The following is a 17,331-nucleotide window of genomic DNA, read 5'->3' on the forward strand; positions in this document are numbered from 1 at the left end:
TTTGGTGTATCTCTTGCACTAAATTCCATGTCACGCTCTAAGAATGCTCCAGGGGGCCATACCTGAGGCATCCTCTCTGGTGAAGTCCTGAGGAAGATTGGGGAGGACTGCGAGCCACAAAATGCTGTGAGAGGCCCCTGCGAGCCACTGCTCCTGGTGCTGGAGCTCTTGGGCACTGCAGCTCCGGGATCTGCTACCTTGATACCAGACTCCAGTTGCCCAAGAAACATTAGCCCAGAGATTATTTTCTAATAATAACCCCATTTCCTTCGTCTTGTTACGCCAATCATAGAGAAATCATATTTCTCTGCCACTCAGATCATTTTACTCCCTTTAGGAGTGTATCTACTAGATAATCCTACAGTATTAACATACTGCTGAGAGATTTTTTTAAAGTTAAATAACATTATTTCTATCTTGATGTCTCAGAGATATCTATTATCTTGGCCTTCTGGCTCTCTTTAAAAAATGTCTTGGCTTTGATTTTTTTCTGCCAGTGTCCATCTGGTATCCTTCTTCGCATCTAAGACTCATCCTAAAAGTGGCTCCGTCTTTTCCCATCCTCTGCCATCGAATCCCAAAAACCTCTTCCCAGTTTCTCCCCTCGGCATGAAGAAACCCACCGTACAGTTCAGGATCTAAATGTGACAGGATATGCCACAGGGTCCCCATTCAAACCCCATGCAACCATCAAAATCTTTTCTGCGTTCATAACAGAAACTGCAGCCGCTGGAAGAACCGGCCGGATACAAATGCCAGTGGCAGCACCTTGACAAGCCGCACTCCCGACAGCCAGAGCAGCTGTCGGGACACAGCCCGCGTTCCTGCCTACAGCAGCCCCCAGCTTACATCTAAATTAAGGCACCTGACAAATGTCTCTATCGTGCCCGGATTCTTACCGAGGAACACGGCGAGCGGGACGGTGCAGGCCCAACCGTGACGCCTGAGCCCGCGGCGGTGCCAGGCGTGCGGTGGCACCGGCACCCGCGCAGGGCTGTGCCTGAGCGCGGCCGCAGCCGGACAGCCGTGCCAGCTCCGCTCGACGCTGCTACGTTAGTGACGATAACTAGCGGTCCTCAGCAGGAGCTGTGGCTGCACTGACAGCAGATCTGGATTGCAATGAAGACTTAGGATCCTAAGTGTCAGAAAAAGAGATAGAAACCATCAAGCTTTCTTGCTTTGTCTTTTTCCCTGTATAGAATCTTTCGGAATATGCTACAAAAAAAAGGAAGCGGGGGAGAGAAAAAAGTATCCTCCCTGGAATATAAACTCTATCGTGATCTGAAGGAGACAAAAGAGCCAAAATCAGATTTCAGTGCCTTTCCTTCTGCAATGCAATGAACACGCAGCTCCGTTTCTCCACGTCCTTTTCCATGTGGAAACCGTGGGTCTCTTTCCAGTAGGAAGTGGTGTCATTAGGCTAACGCAGTTTCACTAACACGTGCCTCTAATGGAGACACCAGTGCATTTGGTCCTCACGCCATCCCCAGAGCACTGCCTTCCTCTGCCAATAGGGAATTGTGGCAATGGGTGGCTACAAAACCATTCTCATGCTGTCTGGTGTACGGAGGCGAGAGTGGGTTATCATTTAACCAGTGGTTCACCAGTGTTGCTGCTCCTTAGGCCTCTGCATGGGATTCACATCACTTGTAATTCCCTTCGCTGCGCCAAGGCCAAACGGGGAGGCCCAGTCTGATCGGCGGTGCTGGGCCGGTCACGGTGCTGGGCCGGTCACGGTGCTGCGCGGGGCCGCGCGGGTCTCGGCGCTGCGCGGGGCCGCGCGGGTCGCGCCCGTGGCGGGGCCGCGCGGGCCGCGCGCGCCCCCTGGCGCCTCCCGGCGCAGCCAATCGTGGGCGGCCGCGCGACGGCGCCGCGGGGAGGGGCGGGGAGGGCCGCGCGGCGCTGATTGGCGGCGCCGCCGCGCACGGACGGGTCACGTGGGGCGGCCCGAGGGTAGGCGCGGGGGCGGGGGCTGGGGCTTCCCGCGGCGCGCGGCGCGGGGGCGGGTCCGGCGCGGGACGCGCCTATGGGCGCGGCGCTCAGCCTTGCAGGACGTGGCCGCGGGCCAATGGGGCGGCGCGGCGGGCGCTAGGGGCGGGGCCGGGCGGGAGGGCGGCGGGCGCAGCGCGGCGCGGCGCAGAGCAGAGCAGGGCAAGGCAGAGCGCGCGGCGCAGCGGCCGGAGCGCAGCGGGGCGCGGCGGCTGCGCGGGGCGCTCGCTCGCTCGCTCGCTCGCTCATCCCGCCTTTGTGCCGGCCGGCCCTGCCATGGCGCCTCGAGGCCGCCGCCCGCGCCGCTGAGGCAGCCGCCGCGGCAGCAGCAGCAGGAAAAAGAAGAAGAAGAAGAAGCCGCCGCGAGGAGCCGGAGGGGCGGCCCGGCCGGCGCCCCATGCCGCGGCGCCGTCCCGCCGCCCGCCCGCCCGCGCCCTGCATGGACGGGCATGGGGAGCGCAGCGCCCCCCCGCGCCGCCGCCGCCGCCGGGGCTGAGGCGCCCCCCGCCCGCCGCCGCGGGCCGCCCGCCGCGCTCGGCCTGCTCGCCGCGCTGGGGCTGCTGCTGCGCGCAGGTACGGGCGGCGCCGGCCGCCGCGCCCGCTCGTTTCGGTCGCGCCTTTCGCGCTGCGCCCGCGGGCCGCCGCTCGCGGTGCCCGGAGCGCTGGGGTCGCGGCGGCCTCTCCCGCCGCGGGGGCCGCGCTCGGCTCAGGGCGGTCCGCGGGCACCCGCGTTTCCCGCGGCGGTCGGGAGCCGACGGGCCAGGCCGCGCAGCAGCGGAGCGAACGGAGCGTGGATGAAGCCCGCGTTATTCCCTTTCCCCTTTGTCCCGCCTCGCCGGTGCTTTCCGAAGCCCTTCCTTGCCGTTCCCGGCCCTGCGGCCGCTGGGGGTGCGGGCGGGCGCGCGCAGCCGGGTGGCGCGGGAGCCGCGGCCCCGCGTGGGCTCCCGCCCACTCTGCCGCCCCCGCGCCTGGAGCAGACCCTGTTCCCCCCGCAGCGGGGCCCTCGTCGCCTTGACCGACCGCCCCCGCGAGCTGCTCTGCGCCGCAGTTGCCCCAAGAGGCTTCAGGGGCTCCGGGTCGCGGCAGCTAAAGGGAGGGCTGTAAAAGTGCCGCTTCACCTCCCGGGATGGTAATTGCATTTTCTTTGCGGAAATCCGGTGATCAGATAAGGCGCAACTGGTTTGCTCGTGTCGAGGGGGCTGTGTACCTGCTGCTGGAGCCTCACGAGTGCCCCGGGTTGTGCTTGCGAGGAGTTTCCTTGCGGCCCCTGTGCCCTTGTCCTCGCGGGCTGGGAGCGGGGCCGTCGCGGTGCGTGGGGGCCCTGGCTGGCAGCCTGGGTTTGCTGCAGGCCGGGTTTGCTGCCCTTCCCTGGCAGACAGCAGGCAGGGAAGCGGAGCAGAGCGCGCTCATGGCCTGCTTCCATCTTCTCCCCTTCCCTCCCCCCTTTCTGCTGCTTTCTTGAAGAGGAGCTTTGATCCCTGCTTCCTTCAGTTTGTTTCTGTCTAAACCTGCATCGCTTGCTTCCTTTTTCATGTCCTTAGCAGGAGCAGGGTTTTCTTTTAAAGTTCAGCAGCTTGTCGCTGAAAGCACTGAAAGGCTAAATAGAGCCTCACTTATTGACTAAGTGATTAACTTAAGGGTAGAATTGCATCATCGGCTTGATATCACCTGGAAAAGAAACTCTGGGCTCACACTTGGCAGGAGTTAAATGCTCTTAATCCAGTGCTTGCCATTGTCTAGATGAAAATGAAGTCGCGCTTGGGTCACCTCGGCCTTTGAGAGAAATGGCCTGTGTTGCCCTCCCTCTGTTCTCCTGCCAAACAACGCCCTATGGAGGAGAAAGAGGGATTTCTCTCCTCAGTAGAGCCTTTCCCCAGGGGGTGAGCCCTCTAGGGTGTCTTTCTGTTGTTTCTTTGCAGTGCCTGTGGGTGGGGAGGGGAGCGTAGGGACTGCAGTCCCAGAGCTTTGCTTGATTTCCCTCTGCCTTCTGCTTTGCACGCAGGTGACTGCCAGCTGCAGACCCACTGTCGCATCCAGAAGTGCACCACGGACTTTGTGGCCTTGACGTCGCATCTCAACTCCGCTCTGGATGGCTTTGACTTGGAGTTCTGCAAGGCCCTGCGGGCGTACTCGGCCTGCACCTACCGCAACTCCAAGGTGTGCCGCGGAAACCTCGTCTACCACTCCGCGGTGCTCGGCATCAGCGACCTCATGAGCCAGAGGAACTGCTCCAAGGACGGGCCCACGTCTTCCACCAACCCCGAGGTGACACACGACCCCTGCCACTACAGCGCCCGCGTGGGCACCAGGGAGCAGCGCGGTGGGGAGCAGCTCTCTCCTCCCACCTATGTATTCTGTGGCTTATTTGGTGACCCTCACCTGAGGACTTTCAAGGATCACTTCCAGACATGCAAAGTGGAAGGGGCTTGGCCCCTCATAGACAATAACTACCTATCGGTGCAAGTGACGAACGTGCCTGTGGTCCCAGGATCCAGTGCTACTGCTACAAACAAGGTATGGGTCGCTGTTAAGTCAGAGGCGTAGCAGCAGTGAGCCATTACCCCTGACAGGGGGTAGACAGGTTAGAAGAGGCTGAGAATGTTTGAGGCTATAGTGTTTAGAAAATACAGTTGCTGGGCTTATATTCTGTGAATTTGCTCATTTGCTGATTTCGCAGACCGGTTGAGGTTGGAGGGGACCTCTAGAGATCATCTAGTCCAACCCCTCTGCTCAAGCAGGGACACCTGGTACATGTGGCACAGAGTGGCATCCAGGCAGGATTGGATGATCTCCAGAGGAGACTCCACAACCTCTCTGGGCAGCCTGTTCCAGAGCTCTGTCACCCTCACACCCTCTGTTACCCAGTAAAGAAGTTCACCCTCAAAACACCCCTTCCTCCTACCCTGAAATATCACCAGGAAAACACTTAAAAACACTAAACTGATGCCTTTAAGACAGGTACCAGCTTGCAGCATTTGTGACTGCTCCTTTACTAGGCAGAAATCCTAGGGTCAGAGGAAGGAAAGAGTGAACGTCACTGCTTTCCGTAAATTGTACATCCCCAACAGCTGAAAGCAAAAACTAAAACGCTGACAGAGTAGTGCTACAAGTTTGCCAGGCACTGAAGGTTCAGAGGGGAGGCCAGAAGGAGAAGTGCAGAGAACGGAGAGTAGGTAGGCCCAAAAAGAGGAAAAGGAGAGAAGGAAAAAAAAAGGGAGGGGGCGGGGGGAGACATTGGTGCCACATGGCTGTTGGAAGGGTCTTAGCACCCCGGCTCTATGAAGGAAGCAACAACCTGAAAATCCTACTGACAGTGTGGGTCCATCTGCAGGTGGGCAGAATTTAAGATTGCTCTCTTCCCAACCGCTTCTAAGTGGCTGCATGGGAAATAAATGCTCTATTACATATGCCCTCTATGCATATGCCCTTTCTTTCAGGAGAGTACTTAGGTCTTTATGCCAAAAGCAGGTAGCAGGTGTCCTTAAAGGAGGAAAATGAGCAGAATCAACCTTGTTGGGAAATGCTGCAGTCTTTCCAGACCATCAGCACTGGGAAATTCTCACTCTTACACATGGAGTAGGCTAGAGCCTGCACAATTGCCATGGTAGTGTGAGGGAGTATAAAATGAAGGAATGAAACTGTCCACTTCTTGTTCAAGTTTTGCGAAAGAGACTCCAGTCTCTTGAGAAATCTGCTCCATTGGCTTCTTTTTTTTTTTCCTTCCAAGATGATTAAGGATGGAGTACAAGAGAAAGCTACAGTGCATAATGTCAGAAAGGTTTTATCCTCTGTTTTGCTAATGTCTTTAGTGCTCTGCTCCTGAGAGTACCAGAGGAAAAGTGCAGAGAGTATTTCTGGTAGTAGTAGATATCTTAGGTAGGTCTCTTTTTTGACTGTGTTTTAAAAATGATTGACTGCTGTTGCATGTTATGGGTGAGAAAGTATTCCGGAACAGGCAACCATGGGGATTTGAGGATGTAAATGTCTATACATACTGGAGGGGAAAAATGTGTTTTTAAAAGAGTTGCTTTAGTCTTATTTCTAATCCTAATGCATCTGGTTTTGGAGATTTTTGGTGTATTTTCGTCTCTGGCCTTCTGCAAAAAGCAGTAATATATTTTCGCTTCTGCAATAGTGGTACTGGATTTGACATCCCTGCAGTTGCACAAGTATAGTTAAGTGTGCAGGAGCAATTAAATGAAATAAGACGTAAGCTTTGGGATATTAGAAATCCCCAGCAGCACTATCTGTTAAATGCACACAGTACTTGACTGTTTTCTTTCTTGGCAGGTAATCAAACTTTTATCAGCACACCTCTTTGGGAAATGAAGGTTGTGTTTTGCATGTACAAGTAACTTTTCAAGATAAATTTTAATATCTCTAATGCATCCTTTTGATTTCTTTATGGGGCAGGCTGCTATAAAAGGTACAGGAGAGGCCTATTAAACTCCACTGCTGGATTGATTCGTGTAACGTTTTTTTTGTCCTTTCCACAAGTGTTCCATCTTGGTTGTGATGGTGCTGCTGCATTTGCTTACGTTATTTTGGGTGTAGGCCCAAAATATGGTAAGCTTAAGATATGGCTCAAAGAGCAAGAAAACAGTTTCAGTGTTTATCTAGACAGTGTTTTTCTAACTTGGAGCGTGCAAGTAAGCTACTTGCCTTCTCAGTAAGAAAACTTCTCAGAACTTTATCACCAGTCTTGCTGTTTCGTTTTTTTTTTTCATTGCAGTTGTTTTAAATAGCTGTTTAATTTCAGTGGGAGATGAGTTTGAGTTGTGGAGAAGCAAATATCAAATTGCAAGCTATCCTTCTTCCTCCTCTCTAAAGCAGACCTAGTAAAAGTAATAACAAAAAGTATGGAAGCTTTGAATTATTTTTTAAGTGCCCATTTCAGGGGAAAGAATTAAAGGAGGTGTAGGAACAGAATATTGAATCTTTGCCCCACCTGCAGTGATCCAACTTCCCCTGACATCTGAATTGGCTGTTTTGGGAGCCTTGTAGGTAGTTCTTTCCTTCAAATTTACCACACTTCACTGGTGTTTGGGATGACCTTTAAGGGAATCAACAAGGAAGGGAGCTTTCTCTAAAGTTGTCTTCTTGCTCCAAACCCTATGTGACTTGAGGAGTTCCAGCAATTTGAGGGCTATCCACTAAGCTTGTAGAGAACAGGAGGCCATCAGGTGGCTTTCAACAAGAAAATAAGGAATAAAAGAATGCTTTTCTGCTTTAACTACACAGCTGGCAGGAAAGAATGGAAAGCAGGAAAACTCTTCCTCCAATTCCTTAATTGGAAAGGTATGTCCTCCTGTGGGAGATGCGTGTGCGTTCACAGAACGCTCCTGGCAGTTTGTTTGTAGGTGTTTTGCATGTTTGCGATGCCGATAGTCAGGACATCTGTTTCTTCAGAGGGAACAAAGCTATTGTATATTCTGTGGTCTAGTTGAAACTTGCAGCTCCACTTTCTTCTGAGCTTGTTTGATCTGTTTGTGCCCCTTGGCATAGGATCCCAGGGCCTTTCAGGTGGGGAGTGAAGGATCACCGAGGAGCTGGGAAGCACATTTTCCGAGTGACCCTGGTGCAGGTCACTGGCGTTTCCTTATCTGATTTCTGGAGAGCAGGGAGAGCTCCCCAGGCTTGGGGGAGCTCCTGAGGATAAATGGCTATTTTCAAAGGGATTCGAGGAGTGGGCAGGAAGGATGTCATATGGTGCCTTGAATAGGGTTTTTCTTGTTTTGTCTTGGGCTTTATTTGGAGGGGAACAAAATTCTTGTTGTCTTTGACCAGTGTGGGCTATCTCTGTCCCAGTTATCCCAGAGTAGCAAATGAGGCAGAAGTGCCTGCATTTCCCTATGGAAAACTTTCTTCCTCGTTCGCAGTGCTCAGAAGTGGGAAAGGGGCCCTTTCCATGCAGGTGTTTTGTAGCAGATAGCTTAGGGGTGAGATGTGGAGAATGGGCATGGGGAGGGCAGGGAAAGGAAAACAAAGAGGCAGTAATAAACCCAGAGCTTTTACTGTGGTGGGTTTGCTGGGCATAAAGCCTTGAATCTGGGAATAGACTGCATTAGCAGTGTAATGAAACAGTGCGTAAGTGCTCTTTTTCCCAGAGTCAAAACACTTAGGTATCTCTTCTGCAGTCTCATTTCTATTTTTGCAAGAGGAAATCATTGGACTGAACACCCTGTACTTACTCTCCTTTAAATAATTAATATTAAAACAGTCATCTTCCAGTTACTGTTCGGTCGGGCTTCTGAGTGGGAGCATCAGATCACTGACCACGTATGATTAATTTTCTCATTCTTAGAGACTTCCTGCCCAAGGTAACGAACTGGAGCTTTATTCCTCAGAGGAGGCCCATACTACCTTTTTGCTGGGGAGCTGCAGTCAAAAGCCACCTCATTCACGAGGTGGAGCAGATAGTCTCAGGGACTTACAGAGCGGCGTTGTGGTTTTGTTTCTGGAGAGCCAGGAGGATGGTGAGCAGAAAGGGAGAGTGAAGAGCCCAGGGTCCTTCAGCCTGTGTGCGCTAGTTTATGCTTGGGCATAGGGCAGGGCATGAACTGGCTTGACAGGTAGCCACGAACAGCGTGAAAATGTAGGTGCTGAAGCACTTTCCATGCGTTTGGGATGTTTTTGAAAGGATGAGGTTTACCAAGGTGCTTAAAAGAAGGGCTTTCTTCTTCCTATCAGGAGCCACCCGGCTGTGCCCAAATGAGGTGGCCATGGTTGTGTCTCTAGACAGATTGTCCTTGAACCTCCCCTGTGAGCAGTGTTTGACCTGGAGATAGGGCAGGCTCCAACCTCCCCTCGTGATTATCTTAGCATCTCTTTAGCTTATTTCAACACTAAAATCTACCTCTGTTGATGCGTTCTATCTATTATCTGTATCTTTTGTTTTTTGATCACTTGTCTCCATGAAAGAAATTAAAGTTGGAGAAACAACATGGTTATAAAAGTACCAAGAGTGGTCAAGGACTAACCAGGACCAAAAACAAAACCTTTTGTCCACAGCCAACTGGTGCCTGCTTCATAACATGCTGAAAACAGTTAGGCTTTACTCTTAGGAACAGAACAGATAGAGAACCCTGGAGAAAAGGACCTTGGCACTGTGTGAGCTGGAAGGCAGCAGGTGAATGCAACCTCGAGGCTGCATCTCAGACCTTTCTCGGATGTGGCTTCCACTCCCTGCTCCTGCCTTTGGCACTGTCAGGGCAATCTCCTGCTCCGTAAGGAAAGCTCATTTAGCTCTGTTACAGAGCCGCCCTCAGTCACTCCAATGTGCTGTGTTGCTTTGGGCGGACTCAAAGGAACAACAGGACCCACAGCAAAAATACTACAGTTTTCCTGGGCACATACTGGCCTTTGGGGTTTGCCAGCTTTATCAATGTGAAGATAAACATTGCTGTTTCCCGCTGCTTGGGACATTGTGGCCTGACTAGGGACTGTTTTCCAGGACAAGCTGTGGCAGTTTGTCCAGTGCTAAACTGTCTGTCTGTCTTGCTCAGTTTCTGGGACCATTGCTGGAAAAATGTTGTTGGAGCCTCGGTGCCTTGAACCCCGTCGTTCAAAGAGCAGGGGAGGAGGAGGAGGAGGAGGAGGAGGAGAAGTGCGTGGTCTTGGCAGTGTCGTGTGACTGTCTCCGTAGCTCTGGGGGTGTCTTGGGGCAGAAGGAAGGAGAATCCAGTAGCAGATAGAATGGCGGGTTTTTCTCAGACGTGGAAATGTGAGTTAAATGCTAATGTTGGGCACTTAAACAGGCTCTACCTGCCTGCTGTTATATACACGTTGTAAACTCGCTGCAGGGTGGAAGAGTCCTTCACCACCTCGGGTTGTCCACCAGGAAAGTGAACAAGGAATACTTCAGCTGCTGTCCCATTGATTAAAGGACATGTGACTGATCAAGTTCTGGGTAGTACTGAAGTTAATTTTAGATGCCAGATGTTCCTGGAGGGTTTTTTGGTTTTTGTTGTTGTTGTTTTTTAATAAATGGTGACTTCCTCGACCATCTCAGAGTGATGCTTTCCTGACTGATCTTTCTTTCAGCCCGACTTCCTCTTGCCTTCCCTGTCCTGCATGGGATCCCCGTGCCTTCCCTTCCCCTTTGCACCCCTGACGCAGGGCGGTAGCAGGTCAGGGAAAGGCAGGACGTTTCTGCAAGTGACCAGTTTAGCTTTATAAAACTGGTCTCAGCAACATCACTGAGATAGTCTCCTCTAAATCTCTCTTTGACTCCACACAGTTAATTCCCTGAACCCCTTCCAGCATACCCGAGAGGATCAAAACGTGTCTCAAGCCTATGCATAAGCTGGAGAGCTTCTGTTCTGGAGCTGTGTCTCCCTCAGCAAGGAGCGCGCTGAGAAAGTGGCTTCGCGCAGTGAGTCAGTGTGGGCTGGGACTGGCGGGTCTGCGTGCAGGTACCTCAGGGGAAGGGCTCCTGCCTCCCGTGAGCTGTGCTGCTGCCGTTAGCATTTGGGGCACATCTTCTGGTTTTGTCTCATCCCAAAAACCTGCTGTGTGTATAAAAAGGAGCTGCCATGTCATGTGGCTTTAAATGAGGCTGAATGAATCCCCGTTTTCAAATGAGTCCTTATGGTTTTCCTTTACTAAATCTCTCCTTGCACCCTTCAGCATTGCTTTATTATTCAAGGGGTGTCCTCTGGGTGGTGCTTGGTTTCTAAGATAAAACTTTCTGGATGCTTCCTACCTGCTGCAGGTTTCTGGAAAGGGAAGCTGGGAAAATTTCAGTTAGAGACTGGGAGGTCATTTAATGCACTGTACTTCTAACTGTCCTGCAGGCATGAACTGCAGAAGCTTGCAGATGCCTTCAGAGATTTCATGCATACTGAGGAGTTGTCTGCCCATGGGCTCTTCGTCGCTGCTGCTTGCGGATCACTTGCAAAGTCATTCACAGGCTTCCCAGGCATCTTTGCAGACCTCCGGTCTAGTACTGCAAGACCTCTTGCTGAAACATCTTTACTGCTTATTCTCCAGTGCTTTTATGAAATCTTTACCAAACCATCAGGGCTGTGTTTCTCTTGAAACATTATCCTTGCCCAGTTTTCCCTTAGCTCAAAATGGTGCATAATGAGAGCATCTGAAAGTTTTCATTGCTCAGTGGCAGAGCCTCATGTTGTAAGAAGCAGGCAGGGGCTGTGTTTCAGTGCGTGTATCTGTTCTTTGAGTTGCTAAGTACTCACATAAAGTCCTTGTTAGGATCAATGTTCCCCGGCCCTTGGACTAGCTTTTCTTGTTACGTGCCTGGATGGTGGCTGTAACCTCTACACGACGGGTGTTGCGCTCTGACAAGTTGGGAATAGCAATTGGGAAGGAGGGGGTGGCTCTGTGAGTTTTGGTAGCGCTGTGAGCCTTCAGCGGGGCTGTGGTAGGGTCTGCATGAGCGTGGGTCTGGGCACTGTCCTGCTAAAATAGTGGGTGAAACTGGGAAAGATCAAAAACTGCCCAAAGCTAAGTCTGAAGCGTGGCCTAAGGCTAGGCCAGCTAGGTCTGAACTCTCTCCTCAGGCATCGCGGTGTTGATTGCAGTAAGTGCAGAAGACCTGGACTCCTGAGATGGTGTTTCTAGATATCGGAGCTTGTGTCTTATGGCTATGGGTGGGCTAGACTTTGAGTAAAGAAGTATTAAAAGTGAATGATCAGAGCCAAGTGGCTTGGGCACAGAGGAGAAGGGAGGGCTCAAGAAAGGCATCGATGCTCCGGCTGCACAGCGGTGCGCTGTCCATCAGTGATGGAGGGCGGTAGGGCGCAGAGGTGCCAAACAGCGCTACGCTCGCCTGGTCAGACTAATTCATGCATTGCAACAAGGCTGGCCTGTGGAAAGGCACCTCTGCAGAGACTTCTAGCAAGTCACTGAGGAGACGGATTGCATTTGGGTCTGCATATTCTAATTTGAGTTTGCTTATGAAACTTAGGGTTTCCATTTCCTCTGTTCCTCTCTCCTTCTCTCTTCCCCTGTTTGCTCCCTCCTTCCCACAGTTCCACGAAGGGGGAAATGGAAGCAGAAGCAGGGATGGATGAAATACTAGGATGGGATCAAGATCCCAAGGTCCTGTAAGAAGGAAACCATATTCACAAGCCTTATATTGATACAAAGCAGAGAAAGGCTTTTGGAGTGTATTGGGAGTAATCGTCTGTGTGTATTCTATATGATTGAAGCCATATAGAACCTCTCCGTAGGTTTCTGTACGTAGACTGCTTTTGTTTTTAGTAATTTTCATGTAAGTGAGGCATGTATAGTGTGGACTCGGCCATCCTTCAGCAAAGACTTGCTCTGGTCCTCACCGCAGCAGCTTCAGAGCCGTGTGTGCCCCGACCCTCGGGCCTGGTAACATCAAAAAAAAAACCCTTCCTTCATCTGGAGGCCCAAGCATTTGGATTTCTTTTTTCCTAGGTGCAGAAAAGGTGGCTATAATTTCTGGTCTGTAAACAGTGTCACATGAACAGCTGTGTGGGGGCGTTTTTGCAGCCCAGCCAATGTATAGAAAGTGTTAAAAATATGTGCGCACGTATGGCACGTGGTTATTTGGAGCTGCATAAAGCATTGCATAGTGGAAAAGGTTGCCCTGAAAACCTCAGAGAAGAGAAGGGTCTGTGGGGAAACTTGCTTTATCTGCCTTTGCACTGGCAGGGGCAGGCGGCAGGAGAAGGACCTTGCGGGTCTGTGCCCCGTGGGGTTGGTGGGAGAGCAGGCGCAGCGCCCGGCGGGCTGGCCCGAGCCGCGGCGTCGGCGTGCGGCCCCGTGTCCGCAGCACGTCTGGGCAGCGCCGGGGCGCTCGTGTGGTGGGAGGCCTCGGCCCTGGGTCCTGCCCGGGACGCGGCCTCGTGCGACAGTGCGGGGGGCTCCGCATGGAGCAGCGCGGAGGCTCCGCAGGAGGCACGGGTACCTCGGTGTCACACACGGAGCTCTGCGACCCTCAGGGTCTCCGCAGAGAGCGCAAGAACCAGCGCCGGGAGAGAGGCCCGGGGTGTCCCACGGACCGTGCAGCAGGCGGATGCGGAGCCTCCTCTCCGCCCTGCTGGCCTCGCTTTGCGGAGCGTGGTGAGGCCACGGGGTCCCTGCAGCAGGAAACGCCCGGAAACTTGAGGGAAGAATCCGCGTGCGCTGTCCAGATCTTGGACAAAGACCTGCAGGCTCAGCTGCGGCCCACAGATATGAGTTGAGCAGATTGCTTGAGTACAGCTGGTCTCAAGCTAGCCGTATAACTGATTAAAGCAAAGAAAAGCCGTTGGAAAATTCCAGTCAGACAGCACCAGTGGGAACATATGGAATTAAAATAGCAAGTACTCGGTGTGTGTGCGCCTGAGAGAGAGAGACTGACAGAGCGTCAACCGAGCGGGACAAAGCAAACATTAACAACGAGCGCCGTGATATTTAGCGCATGCCTGCGTGTTCGGAGAGGTGGGAGCGGGAGGAAGACGTGCTAGGAGGAAGGCTCCCGTCCTCCACAGCTGCTACGGAGAGGTGAGGCTTGCGAGCGAGGGGAGAGGCTTTATTCGAGTTGTCTGTAACCCAGCTGTTTGTTTAACCTCTGGCTCTTATTTCAAAGCGAGGGGGTAAGAAACCAAAGCTGTTATGCAGAAGTGTGCTGGTTATTTGGAATTAAAGCACGCGAGGTTGCCATAAATTTTAAGGAAAGCACTAACACTGCTCAGAAAACAGTTTTGAACTGTGTTTTGGAATACTCAGAATCTTATAGCAATGCACTTAAATGATGGTCTTTAAGTAGATTTGATGTAGTCAAGTCAGTCAAGGGTAAAAATAATGATTAAAGTCCCCTTTTCTAGTGCCAAATACCCTTTGACCTTTTCAAGAAGGAGGAGGACTATTTCCTCCTCTCTGAGGAAAAGAAGCAGCATCTCTGTTTCTAATATTCATATTGTCCCTTCAGTATGCACTTTATTTTTTCAGCAGGCCACCAGACGTGTGCCAGCTCTGCCAAATAGCCTAATTATCTCCTCCGAGTGAGACCGGAGGACCTGCTGTTTCTGTTGTGGTTTATTCAAATAAGGATAAAGCTTTAAAAAGCGAGTCACAACGTTAAAAGTGGTTGCAATTGGTGTGCGCTGCCCATCGCCCTTCAAAGGCATCGTCCTTGGGCGCCTTTCGGCCGTGCTGGGCTGCTCTGCTGGCTCCTTCCCTGACGTCTGTGGCCCGGAAGCCTCAAAGCTCCCATTTCCTAGGGCTAATTCAGGAACTGTAACCAGTCACTTGACTAGTTGCCTTTCCTGGTGCTGCATCTTGTCTCGCCGCGGTCGGGCTGCGGCCGTGAGCGTGTCGGTGCTTTAGCGGCGCACTCTAATGCATCTGCCCCTGGCCTCATTCCTGTAGCACGAGGCCCTCCGACAAGAGCCAGTCACGCAGCCACTGTCCGATGAGGATATTGAAAGTGAAGGAAACCGAATCCTGCAGTTCCTGCCTGCGCTTTCGTGCAGCCTCGTCCCACGCTTCAGCCCGAGCAGCCAGCAGAGTGGGAATTACTTGGCACATACGCGGCGCTGCAACTGCAGGATGCATTCCGGCGCGTTAAGAAACCATCGGGCAGGAGGGAGTTGTGATGCTTAATTAAATATACAACCTTTTCCTTTCCTGACCTTGTTGCAGTTGCCACACACTAATAGTCTTGTTTCTCAGGCCAAGCTGAGAACAAATCTAACAATTGCCATCTGGTAAAACGCCGCTTTCTGAGTGGGTGTGCGGACCGTTCTCTGAGCGGGGACGAGCGTCGAGCTCTGAGCTTAGTGGGCAGGCCCAGATAGTCACAGCTGCAGAATGGAAAAGGGATGGAAATGTGTATTTCTTTCCATGCTGTTAACTGCTGTTTTTTCCCCTCCTCCCCTCTCCCAGATAACAATTATCTTCAAGTCGTACCAAGACTGCACAGATCAGAAGGTCTACCAGGCAGTGACTGACGACTTACCCGCAGCCTTTGTGGATGGCACGACGAGCGGAGGCGACGGGAGCACCAGGAGCCTGCGGATCGTGGAGAGAGTGAGCGGCAAGTACGTGGAAATGCACGCGCGGTACATGGGCACCACGGTGTACGTGCGGCAGCTCGGGCGCTACCTCACGCTGGCCATCCGCATGCCCCAGGAGCTGGCCATGGCCTACGAGGAGAGCCAGGACCTGCAGCTGTGCGTGAATGGCTGCCCGTCGGGCGAGCGCATCGACGCGAGCGGCCACCTGCCGCTGCCCGTGGCGGGGCCGCCGGCCGCCGCGCGCGCCCGCTCGGCCTACACGCTGGAGAGCGCCACCTCGGCGTGCCACGAGAAGATGCTGGTGAAGGACATCTACTTCTACTCGTGCGTCTTCGACCTGCTCACCACGGGCGACGCCAACTTCACGGCGGCGGCGCAGAGCGCGCTGCGGGACGTGGAGGCGCTGCACCCGCGCCGCGAGCGCTGGCACATCTTCCCCCGCGGCGCGGGAGCCGCCGGCGCGCGCGGCAGCCCCGGCGTCGCGCTCGGACTTGCTGCCCTGATCCTTGGTGCGTTTTTGTAGGGTCTTTTTTTTTTTTTTTTTTTTTTGGTCCATAACAAAGTTTTGAAATATATATTGTCATAATATATTGAGTAAAGATGAGTATATATGTATATACCATGTATATGAAGGGGATGTTTTGTCTTGGGACGCCCACCAGATTGTACATATTGTGTTCCTGTTTCCATGTCTGCTGGATGTAGTATTCTTTGTATCTATTTGTTTTGCAGCTGGTGAAATGTTTTATAATGTCCCTCCATTGGGACCCGATAGAAAGCACTTTATTTTTTATATATTAAATATTTATGTGTGTATCTGAGTAATTATGTATTATACATATACGTGTGTACATACAATACCCAGCATTCCCTCAATGTACTACTTTGTTTTAACTTTTTTAATTATATTCTTTTCTGGCCTCCCTCTGACTGTAGAGGTTAGCACCTCTCTTCTCCTACAATCATGCTGGTGATTTGTTGCATTCTCTAGTGAAAAGCAATTAAGAAGGGAGCCTTATTCTGTCCCTTAAACAAATGCTCCTTCCCCATTTGGAGGGGGTTCAAAAGACCAGACCCTCTTGTAGCGCTCTGCCTCTGCGCTGCACAGCACTAGGCTGCAGAGACCTGAAATACAAAACCTCCTTTGTAATCCTGACATCTCTATAGAGTGATTTTTTAAAAGAAGACAAGTCCTACAGCCTTCCCCCGGTGACTGCACTGGAGCAAGACTTCTGTAGTTTTATAGAGCACTGGAGCGTTGATTTCTAGAGATGCTTAAATTGTCTAGTTCTTGTAACTTTAGAAAGGGTTAGGTAACTTGTTTGTATCCTCTTCAAAATAATTATTGCTACCTGGGAAGTTAGTTAAGTTATTCTGTGAGCTGGACTAGAGAAATCATGTGCCCGTTTCTAGATTGGGGTGCCCTCTGTGCATTAAAAGGGGGAGATGAACCCTGAGGCTCTGGAATTTTCCTCCTGAGAGACTAGGAGAAAAGTGCTTCAGTGGCCTAAAGATCTAAGTCTGCCTACTGCCTTAATCCGCAGCAGGAAAGGGGAGCCTTAACAGCTGCTAAAATACCCCCTTCACCCACGCCGGCCTTACTGCTCCCTGGACCGCGCTCTCGTGAGACCGCTGGGTGCGCGTCCACGCGAGGCCGAGCCAGGGCTCGCCGTGCCGCGGGCGGCAGGACTTGCTCGCCCACTGTGCTTGTACAGAGGCTCCTCTGGCTGCCTTGGGCGCTGGCGAGCGGTTGGGATGCCCATGGCCTTGTCTCAGAAAAGCTCTTCCTTACCCCTTTGCCTGGTGTGTTGCTCAGGAGAAAGCATTAGAGGAAGGGAGCCTAAGGCTGGCGAGGGTGTTTTATCCTGGGCTAGAGCATGGGTGTCTCTGGCGCCGCTTCGGGTGCGTTAGGACTCCCCTGGTCCCGGCTGCTCCCCGCGGAGCCTGGCGGGGCCCCGCGGGCTGCGCTGGGTGACGATGCTCCGGCCGGGAGCCTGTGGAGGAGCCTGGCACGGCCGCCCGCGCATCCGCACCCGCTGCTGGCGCACGTCCCCCATGGATATATATATATATATCTCCATATATATATGTATACTAGTATTGACTTGTGAGCCCCTCAGATAAGTAATATTTCAGAACCGTAGCACTTCCTCTAAAAAGTTTTTCATTTTCTTGTTCCTGCTGTGGGATTTCTTGAGAAAATGTTATTTGCACATGTTCGTTCTTCAAGTCTGCCGTAGCCAAGAGAGCTCTAGTTAATGCCAAACATGTGGATATTTTGAAGCTAGTGAATGGTCTCTGGGGAGAACTTAAGCGTGGAGGGAACACTGCTTTCCACAGAGCCGCCGAA

The 17,331-nt window shown here is 52.4% G+C and overlaps 1 protein-coding gene across 1 annotated transcript; it reads left to right on the plus strand.

Moving 5' to 3' along the window:
- The first annotated feature begins 2,366 nt into the window (after positions 1-2,366).
- On the plus strand, positions 2,367-15,797 carry RGMB (repulsive guidance molecule BMP co-receptor b). The gene is made up of 3 exons (XM_088523965.1): positions 2,367-2,562; positions 3,992-4,503; positions 14,851-15,797. Exons 1-3 carry the CDS (start codon positions 2,439-2,441, stop codon positions 15,502-15,504), a joined length of 1,290 nt encoding a protein of 429 aa, XP_088380091.1. The 5' UTR covers positions 2,367-2,438; the 3' UTR covers positions 15,505-15,797.
- The last annotated feature ends 1,534 nt before the right edge of the window (positions 15,798-17,331 follow it).

Source organism: Tinamus guttatus, unplaced genomic scaffold (assembly GCF_059628265.1).
Source record: "Tinamus guttatus ecotype Peru unplaced genomic scaffold, ASM5962826v1 Tinamus_guttatus_pri_ptg000200l, whole genome shotgun sequence".
Lineage (NCBI taxonomy): Eukaryota > Metazoa > Chordata > Aves > Tinamiformes > Tinamidae > Tinamus > Tinamus guttatus.